General features: G+C 36.5%; 1 protein-coding gene across 6 annotated transcripts in view; it reads right to left on the minus strand.

Moving 5' to 3' along the window:
- The window catches only part of LOC141689257 (benzaldehyde dehydrogenase, mitochondrial-like), a 36831-nt gene extending 33083 nt beyond the window's left edge, over positions 1-3748 (minus strand). For 3 of the 6 annotated variants that reach the window (XM_074493498.1, XM_074493499.1, XM_074493500.1), the window contains exons 1-5: positions 3254-3748; positions 3081-3153; positions 2069-2169; positions 1825-1967; positions 1563-1716 (exon numbers count right to left, since the gene is read on the minus strand). In XM_074493498.1, the coding sequence (XP_074349599.1) occupies positions 1563-1716; positions 1825-1967; positions 2069-2169; positions 3081-3153; positions 3254-3323 (541 nt within the window). In that variant the 5' untranslated portion in view covers positions 3324-3748. Of the gene's footprint in view, positions 1-1562; positions 1717-1824; positions 1968-2068; positions 2170-2991; positions 3154-3253 lie in introns of all 6 variants that reach the window. The other 3 variants (XM_074493503.1, XM_074493502.1, XM_074493501.1) reach the window with 3 other exon arrangements.
- Between the last annotated feature and the right edge of the window lie 12595 nt (positions 3749-16343).

The following is a 16343-nucleotide window of genomic DNA, read 5'->3' on the forward strand; positions in this document are numbered from 1 at the left end:
TGTGAGCCTCGAGGTCGCTCGCGGCGTTCCCCTCCACCAGCTCGTACTTGTGACTCCTCTTCATGATTGTCTCTATGTCTACATCGCTCCTCCCTCCGGGGCGGGGTGTGCTGACGTTTTTCATGAGGGGTCGCCGCGCACTCTCTTTTTGAGCCTCTCTGATCCACGGGCTCTTTTTCTTCTCTCTCTTTCCTGCAATTCTCTAACTTAAGCCTGAGGTCATGCTCGCTTAGCTTTTTACCCACACGGTCTAGCACGCTAGTCGACCTTGCCTCAGATGAAGCTGGCTTCTGCCCCAATCTCTTAGAGATCTGGCTGCCCCGCTCATCATGACCTTGGGATATATCTTCCTTTTCATGCGATGCCTCTTTCTTCTGCTTGGTCTCAGTTTCCGCGTCATTAAAATTGTGGATCAACCTCTTTTGAGGACCTTTGCCCTTCCAGCTACGCCGAGAGACCTTGAGGCGGTGCACCTTACACTTGGCGTTCTGGACCGAGCTTCTCTCTACCCTTGACATCCGGGCGTTGATCTGATTCATCTGACCGGCTAACCCTTCGAGATACGTCATGACCGCCTATCCATCCACGGTTGCGATTGGCAGAGGTGGCGCCTGATTCTATGGGGGCGTGTGCTCGACCTCGTTCTAGTCCTTCTTCTTGCCCCCGCCTCCTGGTGTCGCCGCTTGTTTGCCTTCTTTGGTCATCTTTTCTCCCTAAGATGAAATTCGCCCTCCTGCTAGCGCCATTTTTTATAGGGAGAATTTCGTATAACAGTGTTGCGGAGGTTAATGGGTGGAACAAGGATTAAGGACGGTGTTTGAAGGCGGAGGAGGGTTATGTATGGTGGTGGCTGAGCTTATATGTTGACTCATTAAGAAAGAATAGGGTTTGTTATTCTCTATCAAGTGTCGACTCATATCTCATACAAGTGTCTATATACCCTATTTATAGGGATCAAGCCTCACGTAGTTCTTGGGGAACAAGTCACATAGGCTAGGGTTAGGGTTCTCCAACCCGTGCAACCCAAGCCCATGATAAAATCAGACCTTCAGCCAATTAGTCACGTAAATCTCGACCGGCTCCACACGCTTCCTACAATCTCGCGGCATCTCCGCGTTTCTTCCCGTAATTGTAGGAATAACCCGTGTCAGCCCCGAAACCTACGAGCAACTCAGTCATCTATGAGTCACTTTCCATGTTGCACACAAAGTCCTTTGATGCGGGCCGGCCTGGTCACCTCGGCCCGCACCGCCTTCCTTTTCGATTAATAAATATAATGTTACCTCTGTTTTCATAAGATGTGGGCTCATGGGCCCAGCCCGTGTGTGGGAGCCCAGATGGCAAGTGTGAGCCCACCTTACATGTGTGAGCCCAGCTCGCATGTCATGAGCCCGACCCGCATGTGCTGCCTCAAGTCATATTAATTCATGGTTCTAGCCCACACACGAGAGTCCAGCTATTCAATGCACCTACAGGAACCTGTTTAGGGCCCATGACCGAAAGCGGGCATAACAAACACGCTAACGAAAAATTTGGCAACAGTCCATTTCTGGCAACCTTACCAGCATAATAGCGAAAAAGGCGAACAAGCATCGGAATTTCAGCTTTGGCAGCCTGTTCATAAGGCTTCCCATTGTCCCATGTTTCAAGAGCTGCAATGTCATCATTGTGTCTTCCAACCAAATCTGCAAACCGCAACATGATCTGCGATCTTTCCTAAACCCAGCAGATATTTTGACAAAGAAAAACATAAAGAATTTCAATAATAATTTGTCAAATACAGAGAAATGCTAAGTTTATAAAAGATTAAGAAAAAGGTTTTACATAAGGGGCCATTCTTGGCCATGGTCCTTCATCAAATGCCTTTCTGGCAGCAGAAACTGCACGATTTATATCTTCTGCATCACCTTCAGCAATGTCTGCAATCACTTCCCCAGTTCGAGGATCCAACGTTGGAAATGTTTTTCCTGAGACCAACGAAAATAAAGGTGAACATTTTTATCGATAACAAAGATCGATGACTTATAATGTGCAGAAAATGCAGATGAGTCACTGAAAGAATACACACCAGATGCTGAATCGACAAACTGGCCGTTGATTAGAAGCTTTGTGTAATTAATTGCAACAGGTGGAGTAATGGGTTCCTCAGCTGCGGCAGGAGTGCTAAACCTGTGAATGTTCTTTCTCAAAATAGAGTTTCTCCCTGAAGGTCAAGTCTTACAGGTCAAGATTCTTCCAGTTATACTGTAATTTAGAGTCAAATGTCGCTTTAAACTGTTCCACCTGAGTATGCTTTAAATCTAATTTCATAGGATTGACTTTTTAGATATTCGAAAATTTTACGTGTTTATCTGCACACCCAAAAAAGCTGCATAAAAGAAGGTCCATATGCAATTTCCATCGATGCTCAAGATTTTATATAAAAGAAGAATTGTTTCTTTTCGATTAGACTTGAGGCTAATGTCTGCATAAATCACCGCCTCCACGTAGCCTACTTTTACTTAAAAGTTGGAACCTATTGATCAGTTCAGTTTGGGTTACAATTCAATATTTCGATCATCAAGATCATAATAGAAGAATAAATTTTTGTTTTGACATTACTAATCATGATATAATACTTGGAAGGAAAAAGCCTACTACTAAATTGAAATAAATACTTCATATCGAATGAACATATATAAAGAGTGGAAGATAATGCAAAGTCCAAATACATTAAAATTCAGAAAATAATCACAACCACATAAACAAACCCACCACCACCACCACAAAACACAAACTGCAGGACTAGTACTCATGTAGTATCATATCTAGTTTAGAAACTACTAATGAAATAGCATACACGAGGCATTGATGTGTATATGTATCTTATGTTATCGTTTTTTCTAAAACCTCGAGGTATTAGCAAGATATTTAGTAAGATGTTGTATTGTATCTCTTAACAATATGGCATAGACAAATATAAGGTATGTGTGAAGTGTGATCAGAAATTACCTGGAGTAAGAATGGAAGAAGCAGAGGCAGATGAAAGAGACAGAAAACGAGAGAGCAAAAAAAGATGAGAGCCTGTGAGCTGCCATTACCAGTTAACTACTACTTCCTGTAACATGTTATGTAATGTCCGGCACCCCACAGACAGAGGATACCTGTTCGTTCCTAATGTTATAAAAAAAAAATTAGTAATTATCATAAGAATTATTCTGTAAAACTACTAGGAAAATAATTCTATCAATATAATTTTTATTTTTTCATATACCTGGTGTCCTCGAAAAATTTACAACTATTGGGAATATGACACAATCTGTAGTTTTACAACAATTGAGCATGCTAGGAGAATGTTATAGTTTCTGAAAGCAAGCAAAAGTACCTGTGGTTTTTGTTTGTCTAAATAGTTTATTTATTCTCGTAAATCAGATATTTCAATCGCTTCAAAACAGAGTATAACCAAGTAGAAAACACACAATTAAATTTTGAAGGCAACTACTGAGAATGAATCACACTTAGACATTTAGGACGGGAACACACTGATTCATTCAACTGGCTTAGCAACGCGACAACTTAGGAACGTAAACTTCAAGTGCGAGTCTTGGTCTCTACAAGGAGGACTTGTTAGCAAGACTCGCATATTATTTCTTCTTGATCTGATGCTCTTTAAAAAGAGCTTACTGGAGACCTTTTTTCTTTTCTCGTTAACCTTTGATACTAGCACTGCGCATACAAAAGTTTAAATCTTTGTAAACCATCCTTTGCTATAGAAACTGCCCCTGAAATTAAAAAAATAAAAAGACGACCACTTGCATACCAAATCTTGGTCTCTATTTCCTATGCCAATTAAACAAAAGATCTTTTTAATACGTGCCCAAAAACACACAATAAACAGTAAATTTTATGAGTTTGGTGCATTTTTATTGGTGGAGTTGTTGTAAATGGAGGGGTCACCAAACTCACAAAAGTTAGTGTTTATTGTGTGCTCTTGAGCACCCGTTAGAAAACCCTGAGCACCCGTTAGAAAACCCATTAAACAAACTTATTACTCATACTCATACATCTATACATCTATCTTACCAGCCAACCAAATCTTAACTCAAAAAATTATTTACCAAAATCGAACTAACCGTAGAGATACATGTCTCGGTACTATCCAAATTACTTCCTTCAACTGCTTCATCTAAGAATCTCATTGCCTCTTCTTATGCTTGTTGATGGCTTTAAACACCTGAAGGGTCCGAAATTTTAAAAATTCAATTTCTTTTCTGAATCAATCAAGTACGTGTCATTTTCAATTAAAAAAATTGACATGATTAATGAGAAAACCCTTATGAAATGTTTACTGTAATATTCTACCGTTTACTACACAAGGACTTCACAACTAACTTATCTAAAACTTTACGATATGCCCATCAAAGTTCAGACTTATCGATATCAGGAATCAAACTTCATGAAAGAGTTGTTAGTCCTGAGTATCGTAGAAAAGAGTTCGAATATGACACAATTTTAACATTCGTTCATTTCAATTTTGATCGCAAATATAAATGAAAATCAAAACAACTTAAACAAAACGAAATGGATGGATGTGTAAATTAACTGTAAATGCACAGTAGTTAATTGTAGCAAAAATATATCGAATCACAGAGATTATAAATTTTCAAAAGCTTAACAGTTTAAATCAGGCAAACTAGATAATAAGGTTTGAGAGAAGTTTTAATTAACCAAATTAGCAAATAGATCAAATAATATGAAAAATATAGGAATCCAAATCCGTTAATCAATCACGATTAATATGACTCGCCCTAAAATCAATTTTTTTTATTCATAAATAAATTTTAATTAACGAGACAATCATATACTATGAAACTTGTTATCTAAAAATAACCTATCAAACCTTTAAGGAGCAAGTATAGGCTATGAAAAATAATATATCAAAATTACTTTGTCAATTAAACAATTAAGCACCAGGAAAAATTTTCTGAGAACCAATTATTCGAAATAAGGAAATATTAAAAATAATTAATTAACTTCATCTTTATCCTAAGACAAAAAATTATCTAGACATGATTGAAGAATTAACGAGATAAATATACGAAAAACACGTAATAACTAATTAACGGAAGTTTAATACTAAGTAAACAAATAGCATGCAAAAAAAATCTCTTCTGAGAACAAGGTGGTAATATTCATGAGATTAAAAAGTCTCATTGAGAAGACTAAACTACCCCTGTTTTTTAATATTTATATGAGAATGGTACTCGAGATATTTCATTAACCTATACAACCTCATACCACTACAACATATTGTCACATGTGTTTTTTATCATACACTATAATATGTAAGTGTGCTAAATGAATATTTTATTTAACTTTAAGGATAGTTACTTGAACTCCGCAAAAAAAAAGATAGTTTTTTTTGCCCGTAAGGGTTGGAATTGAATTCCAGATATAAATTAGGCATAGTACGTAAATGAATTATTATCTTATTCATTAATCATTTTTTCGTTTCAAAATATATCTCATATATTTTTAACATATTTTTTTTATTATAAAAAGTAGTTAAAATGTACATATATAATTTTTAAAGAAAATATTGAAAATATAATCGCTTATATATAAATAATCTATATTGGTATTGCATATTTAGATTAAGTTCGAATTATAATGAGTCAATGCATTTTAGTTTATTCAAATTTGAAATCAGAACTTGGCTCATTGTTTAAAAAATACTCGAAATTTGAATACATGACCCGGCCGAAAAATATCGTCACATTCTAAGTTTAGTAAATTTAAATACAAGCTCAGCAAGAATATTTTACCAATAATGTGAAATTTTTTAATATCTTATGTTAATATAAATTAATGTGTTTGAGGTCTTTATAGAATCAAGTCAATTGATTATCTGTATTAAAATTAATAACTTCACTAGTAGCGCATTATTATTTTTGGGATTTTTCCCGATTTTAAAAATATTCGAAATTTGATATGAGATCTCACGAGATTTCTTAAAACTACGATGATATATTAAATCGATTTTTTTTTTCATTTTTCACTTTAAAAAAATTAGCTTTTTAAAAAGAATTTTTTTAGATAAGCAATATTCGTTGATCAAGATAATATTGTACACATATTTTGAATTGTTTTAATATTTTGAATTATTCAAATTAAAGTTATATCTATACTATATTATAGCATTTAATTTAATGCATTTTGTACTATTTAAAGAAAAAATATACAATGATTTGAAGAAATTAACCAGTTCAACTGATATTTATAAAATTTTATCGAATTGAAAAATATTTAATTTTTAGAGAATGAAATACAATGTTATAAAATTATATGAAAAAATATTAGAGTCGTAATGAAAGAAACTTAAAAATGGTTTAAATAACGATATAATTATAATTTTTCCTTCGAATTCTTGAAAAAAAAAACTCATGAATATCAATAATAAGTCTTTACAATATATAATTTATTTTTATGCTACAACCATGATTGATACTCGATTGCGTAAAAAATAGATATGGATTGTTTGTCGGTGATAATGTGAATACCATATATAAATTATTGCAATTTATTTACTACATCATTTTAATTTTTGAATAATTATAAGTGCATGTTATTTAAGTAATCAATTGGTTCACTAAATGTTAATAATGAATATAAATGTACATAAATCAGATATTTAGCATATAAATAATTGAAACCATGGTAATTTACTATGAAACCTAACATACGATAGTTTACATGCAGACACACATATAACTTAATCTTACTTTGTTAACAGTAGTGTAAATAAAAAACTAACATTTTTCCATACATACGTTGAATTTCAAAAACTAACATTTTTCATTAAAATCAACTTTTATATTAATAGTAGTGTAAATTTTATATTATTGTATATATTATTGCAAGTCATTCTGATTTCAGTTATGCATTTTTTTATCTTTTTTAATTGAGTAAATTAATTGTAAGTTAGTAGTGAACTCAATAATAATATAGACCAGTACATATAGTTTATTTAAATAAAATTCAAATTTTTTTGTCAACTCTGTATTCAACATATATGTTAACTAGGTTAATTATCATTTAGGTTACTCATTGCGTCCAAATGTATCAAGTGAGTCACTGATTACAAAACTGACTAAAATAAGTCACTCATTTGAAAATTTGTATAAAAAATATCACTCTATCGTTAGTCAAAATTCTTAAAAGTATTATATATTGAGTTTCACATATTTTTTATGAATAATATTACATCTAAATGAAAGGTTCTGAGTTCTACTATTTGATATAATATTCTTAGATTTTTAAAATTTTATCAACTATTTATTTTTAATTTTTTGATTGTTCTATTTGATTTAGAATAAAATAAATAGTAGATAAAATTTTAAAAATCTAAAAATATTATCTAAAATACTAGAACTCAGAATTTTTCATTTGGATATAATATCATTCATTAAAAATGTGAGAAACTCAATGTATAATATTTTTAAGAATTTTGACTAACGATAGAGTGATATGTTTTATACAAATTTTTAAATGAGTGACTCATTTGAGTCAGTTTTGTAATCAGTGACTCACTTGATAAATTTGGATGCAATAAGTGACCTATTTGATAATTAACTCTATGTTAATTTTTAGCTTTTTTCTTTGTAAACATACTAACGACATTTTACAAATTAAGTTTAATTATTTTATTTTAAACGTACACTAACTACTCTGTTTATATTCATTCATTAAATACAAATTATACAACACAAATAAGAATATATATATATATAGATATATTGCTTAATGAGCTATATTAGAAATATTGTATAATTTGGTAGTGTCTTGTATTTTATAATACACATTGACAAACAATCAACTTATATTTGATATAAGTTAGATATTGTACAACATTTACAAATAAAAAATAACTAAGAACATTATAATTGCATTATACATAAAAAAAACTGTGGAAAATGACCTGTACCTCGCATGAGTTATTATGCTAGTTTAGAACAAAGCATAAATAATCTATTAATATCTAAATTATAAACTTAGACCAAAGACTTCGGACAAGACAAAAACAAATGAGCTAAATATCAAGCTAGACACCTAGATTAAGAAGTCAACGACAAATCAAAACAAAAATAAAACAACGAATTTAACAAAATATTAATAATATGAAAAGCATAATATTATCGGAAGAGAGTTATAAGAAAGAAAACAAGTGGAGCAAAAAGAACTAAATTTTTTAAGTCTCAAATACAAGAGAGAAACCCCATATTTATAGGAAAAATATAATGGGTTTGGGACTTTGATTACAAATTGGTTCTAAAAATATTTCCTTGTATTCCTTTTTCTTCTCCCACAAGTATTCGATTTTTCCTCCAATTCCTTCCTTTGACTTGAAGAGAAACATTTATGAAATGTTTATTGTAACGGTTTCTTCAAATCTCATAACTTTCTTTGTTGTAGTGGATTAAATTTCGTCATATATGTTGTGAACTTTTATTTATTTGCTAGACTATGTAACATAGAACATTCGAGACTTCACGTTGTAGTTAAATAAGTTGTCGATACATAGCTTTGACCGGTTGACATAGACTTCATGATACCACATATTTGAGTTTACTACGCAAGGACTTCGTAACTAACTTATCAATGTATGAGACCTTACAATATGACCATCAAAGTTCAGACTTACCAATATGGCCATCAGGATTCAAACTTCACGATGCAGCTTCAAACTTCACGACACAGTTGTTAGCCTTGAGTATCGTAGAATAAAGGTTGTATACGACACAAATTTAACATTCCTTTATTTAAATTTTGATCACAAATATAAAAATGGAAATCAAAACAACCGAAACCAAATGAAACGGATCAAAAACTTATCATTTTATTAATATAAACCTCGAAGGTGTCTAACTTTAATGTTCGCTACAATGACTTTCTTTAACAACAACAATAACAATACATATGTGGTGTTTTAATGCCGGTTCTTAATAGAGCTCCCGGAATTAAGTTTCGTTATACATCAACTTGATATAATTAATGTTTTTTTCATGGTTTTGTGGATGGGGAATTGTATATGTATTCTCCATCGTGGTACAATGCTCCTCCGATTATGCTTTTCAGACTAAAATGTTCAGTATATGGTCTAAAACAGTCAACCCGAAAATGGATAAAGTTTGGAAAACATTTGTTGGATCGTATTTTTAATTAGTCTAATCAAGATTATTTATTTTTATCAAGTGTGAATCAAATGATTATTCAACTCCAGTTGTTGCTAATGTTGATGATCTTCATGTTACTGGGAATTCAAAATATTTAGTTTGCGAAAGATAGTCTTTAAAGTGCTTTTCTCTTTAATATTTTTTAAGTTAAGGTATCAATGATAGAGTCTATTTTTCTTAATCAGAGAAAATATATTATGTATTTATTGAAGAGGGGTCTTTAGTCTTATGGGTTGGTGATTACTTCTTTTCTTAGTAATCTTCATTTTAGTATCAATGATGGACCTTCTTTATTAGATCCAGAACCTTAGTAAAGAATTATGTGCAGAGGTTAGAGCATCACATTTGTAATGCGACGATCGAACAAGGCCAGACATATCTGATTTAGTTCAACAATTGGGTCAGTTTTTAAATTTTGTTGTAGCTTCTCATTTTTCAAGCTACTATACATGTTCTGCAGTAACTTGATGGAAGATCACGTACTTATGAAGCTAAATGTCGAAATATAAAGTTATTCAACAAGTGAACTTATTTGGTTTTGTGGTCTTTATATTTATGATCTTCATATAAAAGTAGCATTACCTATTGATTTTGTCTATGATAATATTGTTACACAATACATGTTAGAACTATAACATATGAAGAAGACATATATATATCTGTTATGGATAAGAAATCAAGGTTATTACTTGCTGTATTTAATACTAAGATTCGGGAGCTCAAGGCCTTTAATGGCTGCTCTCATGTTTCGTGACTCGATCTGCCTTTACGAGATGCCTACGTATCTCTGTGAATTAGAGAATCAAGCCAAAAAACGTAGTTCTGATTGGTGGGGGTGAGACCCCTTATATAGATGTTGGGAGCCCTTGAATTGGACTTGGTACAGGAGACTTGGTGGGCAAGTCTCATAATTAGAATGGACTTTGGAGTCCTAGACAGTAGGAAACTGATTCCTTATCCTTTTAGGTCCCCTTGAGGATAATCTATAAGGATTTATATCCTTATCGGGACTCTTCTTAATAGCTGATTTTTCCCTTATTAATTAATTACGAAATTAGTTAATAATCAGGGCTTTTGGGCCTTTTTTATTCCACCAGGCCTGATCTGGTCCATCAGGCTTAACCTTTCTGTTCTGAATATTATACATCTTATTATTGGGCCTATCAGCCCATTAATTATAAAATCAGGACTTATTTATCCCTATCATTTGCCCCCCAACTTTTGGGAAACATTGATTAGGTTTCGCAGAAGTTATTCGTTCCCTTTCAGGGTTTCGTTTTTGCGTAAAGTGTGGAGCGACCTACACATTTACAATGAATCTTCCTTTTATTCAGAAATTATCTTAATTTCCAGGAATTTTTCCCTAATTTTCTGGGATTTTCCCTAATTTCTGGATTTTCCCTTAATTTCTGGGATTTATCCTAATTTTCTGGGATTTTTCCCTAATTTTCTGGGATTTTTCCCTAATTTCTGGATTTTTCCCTAATTTTCTGGGATTTATCCTAATTTCTGGATTTTCCCTAATTTTCTGGGATTTATCCTAATTTTCTGGGATTTTTCCCTAATTTTCTGGGATTTTTCCCTAATTTCTGGATTTTCCCCTAATTTTCTGGGATTTATCCTTAATTTTCTGGATTTTCCCTAATTTTCGGGGATTTATCCTTAATTTTCTGGCTTAAAATCGATCAGAATGCATTCAAAATCGATCAGGATGCAGACAAAATCGATCAGGATCCTGATCGAATTAGCTCAGGATCTTACACTCTGGTCGACAGGATTCCTGATCGATTTCGATCAGGATTCTGACCGAATTGGCCTTCAAAGCGACACTCTAGTCGATTGTTACACGGGCTTAATCGACCAGGATTCCTGATCGATTTCGATCAGGACTCTGATCGAATTAAATGACTCTCGACCATTCTGATCGAATGGAATGTCGATCAGGACTCTCTTCTCTGTCGATCAGGACTCTGATCGATCTTAGGGGATTTCTTCCCTCCTGTTCGAATAAGATATCGATCAGGACTCTCTTCTCTGTCGATCAGGACTCTGATCGATCTTAGGGGATTTCTTCCCTCCTGTTCGAATAAGATATCGATCAGGACTCTTTTCTCTGTCGATCAGGACTCTGATCGATCTTAGGGGATTTTTTCCCTCCTGTTCGAATAAGATATCGATCAGGATCCTCTTTTGCATCGATCAGGACTCTGATCGAACCATATTAAGGTTCTGGTCGATTTTTGACTTTTTAAATTCCACAGGAGCTTCTAGATTGTTCCTGATACTTCTTGTAGATGGGCCTTTAGGTTGGGCCTGGCTAAATGGGCCTAAAAACGCCTCGTATTCCGAGCTTTTCGCCTATATAAGTGTAGTGTGGAGTGAGAATCCTCACTTCACTTCCCACTTCTCATTTTATCTCACATTTTTCTCTAAAGTTCTCCCTTTTGAAGGCGATTTCCGGCGACCAAAGCCACCGCAGCTCCACCATTCTCAAGTATTTCTGGGTTTCAAGCCTTCAACCGAAGCATATTAATGGCGGACCGTGACCTAGCTCGTTTGCAGAAGATGAATGTCTCTAAGAGAGGTACAAACATCCAAATTCAATCTCCATATACTTCCCTCATTGATATGATTAACTCGAGAGGTGATGAATATCCTTCTCTGTCTGAGTTAGATTCGTATAATCATGGTAACACTTTTCATGAGTTAGATGGTAGGATAGAGTCTATGAACACCCTGTACAGACTTCCACCCCACCTTAGGATCACTCCAGCCGCCCCTGGGGATAGGACTTGTAATTGGGAGGGGGATACCCTGTTCATTTATCGAGGAGCCCTGACCGCAGGTCTTAGGTTCCCATTCCACGAATTTATTCCTCGTTTACTAGCCGATGTACGAATCAACCCTTGTCAACTCCCTCCTAACGCCTGGAGGAACATTATCTGTTTTATGGTCCTTTATCTCAGGAATAGCTTCCCTCTTTCCGTAGCAGTCTTTAGGAAAGTTTTCCAATTCTATAATAGTTCCATGAGTCAGCCGGGCTGGGTTTTAATTCGCCAACGGCCCAAAATTCCCCATATCTTTGATAGTAACTCTATAGTCGAGAACAACCCTAAATGGAGGGATGAGTTTGTTAGGCTGACCTGGGCTGGGGGTGATTGGGCCACACTCTTCCGTAGGCCATTTTGCAAAGTATCAGATGGTAGTCCTGGTAGCATCAGATTAACTGATGAGGAGGAGGTGGCCTACCAAGCCTTAATTTCAGATGATGGGAAAACAGACACCTGGACCCTTTTAGAGGAGTTTTCCTTGAAGAAAGTTGGTCTCTCCCAGGCCAGTGATAAGGGTAAATTTATACTTGCGAAATTATTTTTCCTTCTCTTTAACCGCACTTTTTCTTTTTTCTGGATTTTAATATTCCTTCTGCTTTTCCTTTCAGCTTGTGAGGCTATAATAATGTCAATAGGCCCAAGGAGGGGGAATCTGGCCGCCAGAAGAGGGCCAAGTTAAACAGGGACCCCAGGAGCAAACCTGACGGTCCTACTTTCCTTAAGCCCCACATCCCGGTGGTCGAGCTGGGTGACGATGTGGATCCTCCACTTAAGGCACATTCCTTCAGGCCTAACTGGGGCTTCAGGAGGAGCGATACGGTGGTTGGATCCACCAAATATGCCAAGGATTGGTCGTACCATTCCATCACTCCCCACGATTTCACTGACATTGTTACGGGGAGTGATGTCGAGACTATCGAGCTTCTGGGTTCTCAAGCCCAAGCTGCGGTAATTTTCTTTTTTCTTCTCTTCCTTTTGTGAATTTCAACTTTCCTTGTATCCCAATGAATTTGCGCCAACTCATACATATTTCTTTGCAGAGTAATACCTATTTCCAGGCGGCCCTATATCAGGCTAGATCTTGGAAGGGTAACTCTAATGTTTTTGAGAAGGAGATGAAGAAGTGGGAGGAGAGAGCCAAGGTCCTAGAGAAGAAGCTGGACACGAAGAAAGAGGAGCTGGCTAAGGCTCATTCTGAGCTAGTGAAACTTAGGAGCGATAAGGATAAGCTCATTGATGACTACATGGATTCTGACAAGTTTAAGAATCTCATGGAGATTCATGATGAGGGTCTTTATTCCCTATAGTTCACTCAGGGATGGGATGCGGCCGTGAAGGCTGTTTCTGAGAAGTACCCGGGCTTAGTCGACCCTAAGGACTTTATAAGTCCTGAGCAGGCTGAGTCAGAGGACAGCATAGACGCCCTCTTCAACTCCCCTCATCCAGATGATCGTATCTTGGATCCTAACATTGCTTCTCCTCCCGCTTCTCCTGCGAAGGACGCTGAAGGCGCTGATAAGGAGAAAGAGAATGAAGGCTCCCGCATGGAGGAGTAGTTTTTCTATTCTGTAATTTTATCCTTAATTTATGTCTGGACTTTTGTTTATATTAAAACTTATTACCCTGCGGGGCTATGCTACTTTCCTCATTTGCATTCTCTCCTTCATTTTTCCGATACTTTAATATTCAAACTCGGCTTAATGGGCCACACAAGTATTATCACAAGTCAAACTTCCATGGGTTGAAATAATTTCAAACTCTTCCATTTCAAGTCTGGTTTTCCTAAACCTTACATAATATGGGTTCGACCCTGATCTATAATAGCTAAAAAATAAAAATCCTATGCAAACAAAGCTTCGAGGTGCTTTTAAACCTACTTGTCATAATGACCAGTGAGAATCGTACTTCGACCATCTCACACGTAGTAAACCTTCAGGTTTTGTGCGTGCCAGGTTCTCGGGACTTCAAAACCATCCATAGTCTCCAGCTTGTAGGTTCCTCTACCCTGAACGCTCTTGACTCTATACGGCCCTTCCCAATTTGGGGCAAGCTTTCCTTTCTGTCCGACACCAGAAGCCTCTATTTTTCTCAAGACTAGGTCACCTTGTTTGAAAAACCTCTCTTTAACCCTTAGGTTGTAGTAGAATGAAGCCTTTTTCTGATATTCTACTATCTTTGCATGTGCTTTATCTCGCACTTCATCGATTAAATCCAGGGCTAACCTCTGCCCTTCCTCATTTTCTTCTGCGTTGAAAGCCTGAATCCTTGGAGAGGAATGTGATATCTCCACGGGAACTACTGCTTCTGCCCCATACGCCAACATGAAAGGAGTTGCTCCTGTCGTGACTCTACAGGTAGTCCTATAGGCCCATAATATGGGAAGTATCTCATCCACCCAATTATTTCTTGACTTTTCGATCCTCTTCTTTAGTCCATCCAGGATTATTCGATTTGCTACTTCCGCTTGCCCATTGGCTTGTGGGTGAGCCACAGAGGTGAATCGTAACTCAATTTCATTTTCTTCACAATACTTCTTGAATTCCTTGTTGTTGAATTGTGTTCCATTGTCAGTGACGAGGATACGGGGAATTCCATATCGGCACATAATGTTTTCCTACAGGAATTGTGCAACCTGCTTAGTTGTGATTTTGGCCAAAGGTTTGGCTTCAATCCACTTGGTGAAATAATCAATGGCTACAATCAGAAACTTCCTTTGTGTCGTGGCCATAGGGAAAGGCCCTAGAATGTCCATCCCCCACATAGCAAATGGAATAGGCGAGTTGATAGAGGTCAACATCTCGGGGGGTTGTCTAACAACTGGTGCATGCTTCTGATAGCGATCACACTTCTTCACATATTCTTTGGCATCAGCCATCATTTCTGGCCAATAAAAGCCTAAACGGGTTATCTTATGAGCTAAGGCCCTGCCCCCCAGGTGTTGCCCACAAATACCTTCATGCACTTCCTCAAGAGCCAAGCGTGCCTCATCGGGCCTGAGACACCTTAAGTAAGGAACCACGAAAGATCTTTTATACAGAATCCCATCTATCAAAGAGTACCTTAGTGCTCGAAAAGTTAACTTTCGTGCTTCAGTTGCATCGCTTGGCAACCATCCGGTCTGAATGTGAGCCTTAATGGGATCGATCCATGACGTCCCCAGGCCTATGGGAGCCACAAGCTTAACATCTATGCTTCGCGTCTTTAAAACACGGAAGTACACACTTCCCGAACTTTCTTCAATCTCAGATGAAGCAAACTTTGATAGCGCATCTGCTTTAGCATTTTCTTCCCTTGGAATGTATTCAACATGACATTCATTAAATTGGGTCATCACAGCCCTTACTAGGCGAACATATTTAGCCATCGTATCATCCCTTGCCTCAAATTCTCCCTTTACCTGGGATATGATCAGCTTCGAGTCTCCACGGACCTTTAAGTTTTTGACTCTAAGTGTCCCAGCTAGACCAAGGCCAGCTATCAGGGCTTCATACTCTGCCTCATTGTTTGTGGTTGGGAAGTCTAGCTTCATAGCATACTCAATTAAGAACCCATCAGGGCTTTGCAAAACCAATCCTGCTCCACTGGAGTTTGTTTTTGATGCTCCATCAAAATAGAGAACCCAATACTCTTTACCATCCTTCTCTTTGCTTTCATTATCAACTCCCTTGTCTTGAGGTATGGTATCTTCCTGCCCCCCGACTTCTTGGTTGGGTATGGTACATTCCACCACGAAGTCAGCTAGTGCCTGGGCTTTTATCGCCGTGCGTGGCTTATACTTGAGATCGAACTCTCCCAGCTCTATTGCCCACTTAATCAATCTCCCACTTGCCTTGGGACTGTGAATGATATTCCTCAGGGGCTGATTCGTTAGCACCTCAATCTGGTGAGCCTGAAAATAAGGACGCAGTTTTCTCGAAGCCATTACCAAGGCTAGAGCGAATTTCTCAATAGTTGAATAATTCAACTCAGCACCATGCAAAATTTTGCTGACATAGTATACGGGTTTCTGGACTTTCAGTTCCTCCTTAACCAACACCGCGCTCAAGGCGCTCTCTGAAACAGCCAAGTACAAGAATAAAACTTCATTCAGAACTGGCTTGGCCAACAACGGGGCCTGGCCCATATATTTCTTTAACTCTTCAAATGCCCTCTGATTTTCCTCACTCCATACAAAGTCTTTGATGTTCTTTAGTGACTTGAAGAATGACAAGCACTTGTCTCCTGACTTGGAGATGAATCGTCCTAGCGCAGCAACCCTTCCTGTGAGCTTCTGAACATCCTTGACAGTTTTTGGGGGTTC

Source organism: Apium graveolens, chromosome 10 (genome assembly GCF_009905375.1).
Source record: "Apium graveolens cultivar Ventura chromosome 10, ASM990537v1, whole genome shotgun sequence".
Taxonomy (NCBI): domain Eukaryota; kingdom Viridiplantae; phylum Streptophyta; class Magnoliopsida; order Apiales; family Apiaceae; genus Apium; species Apium graveolens.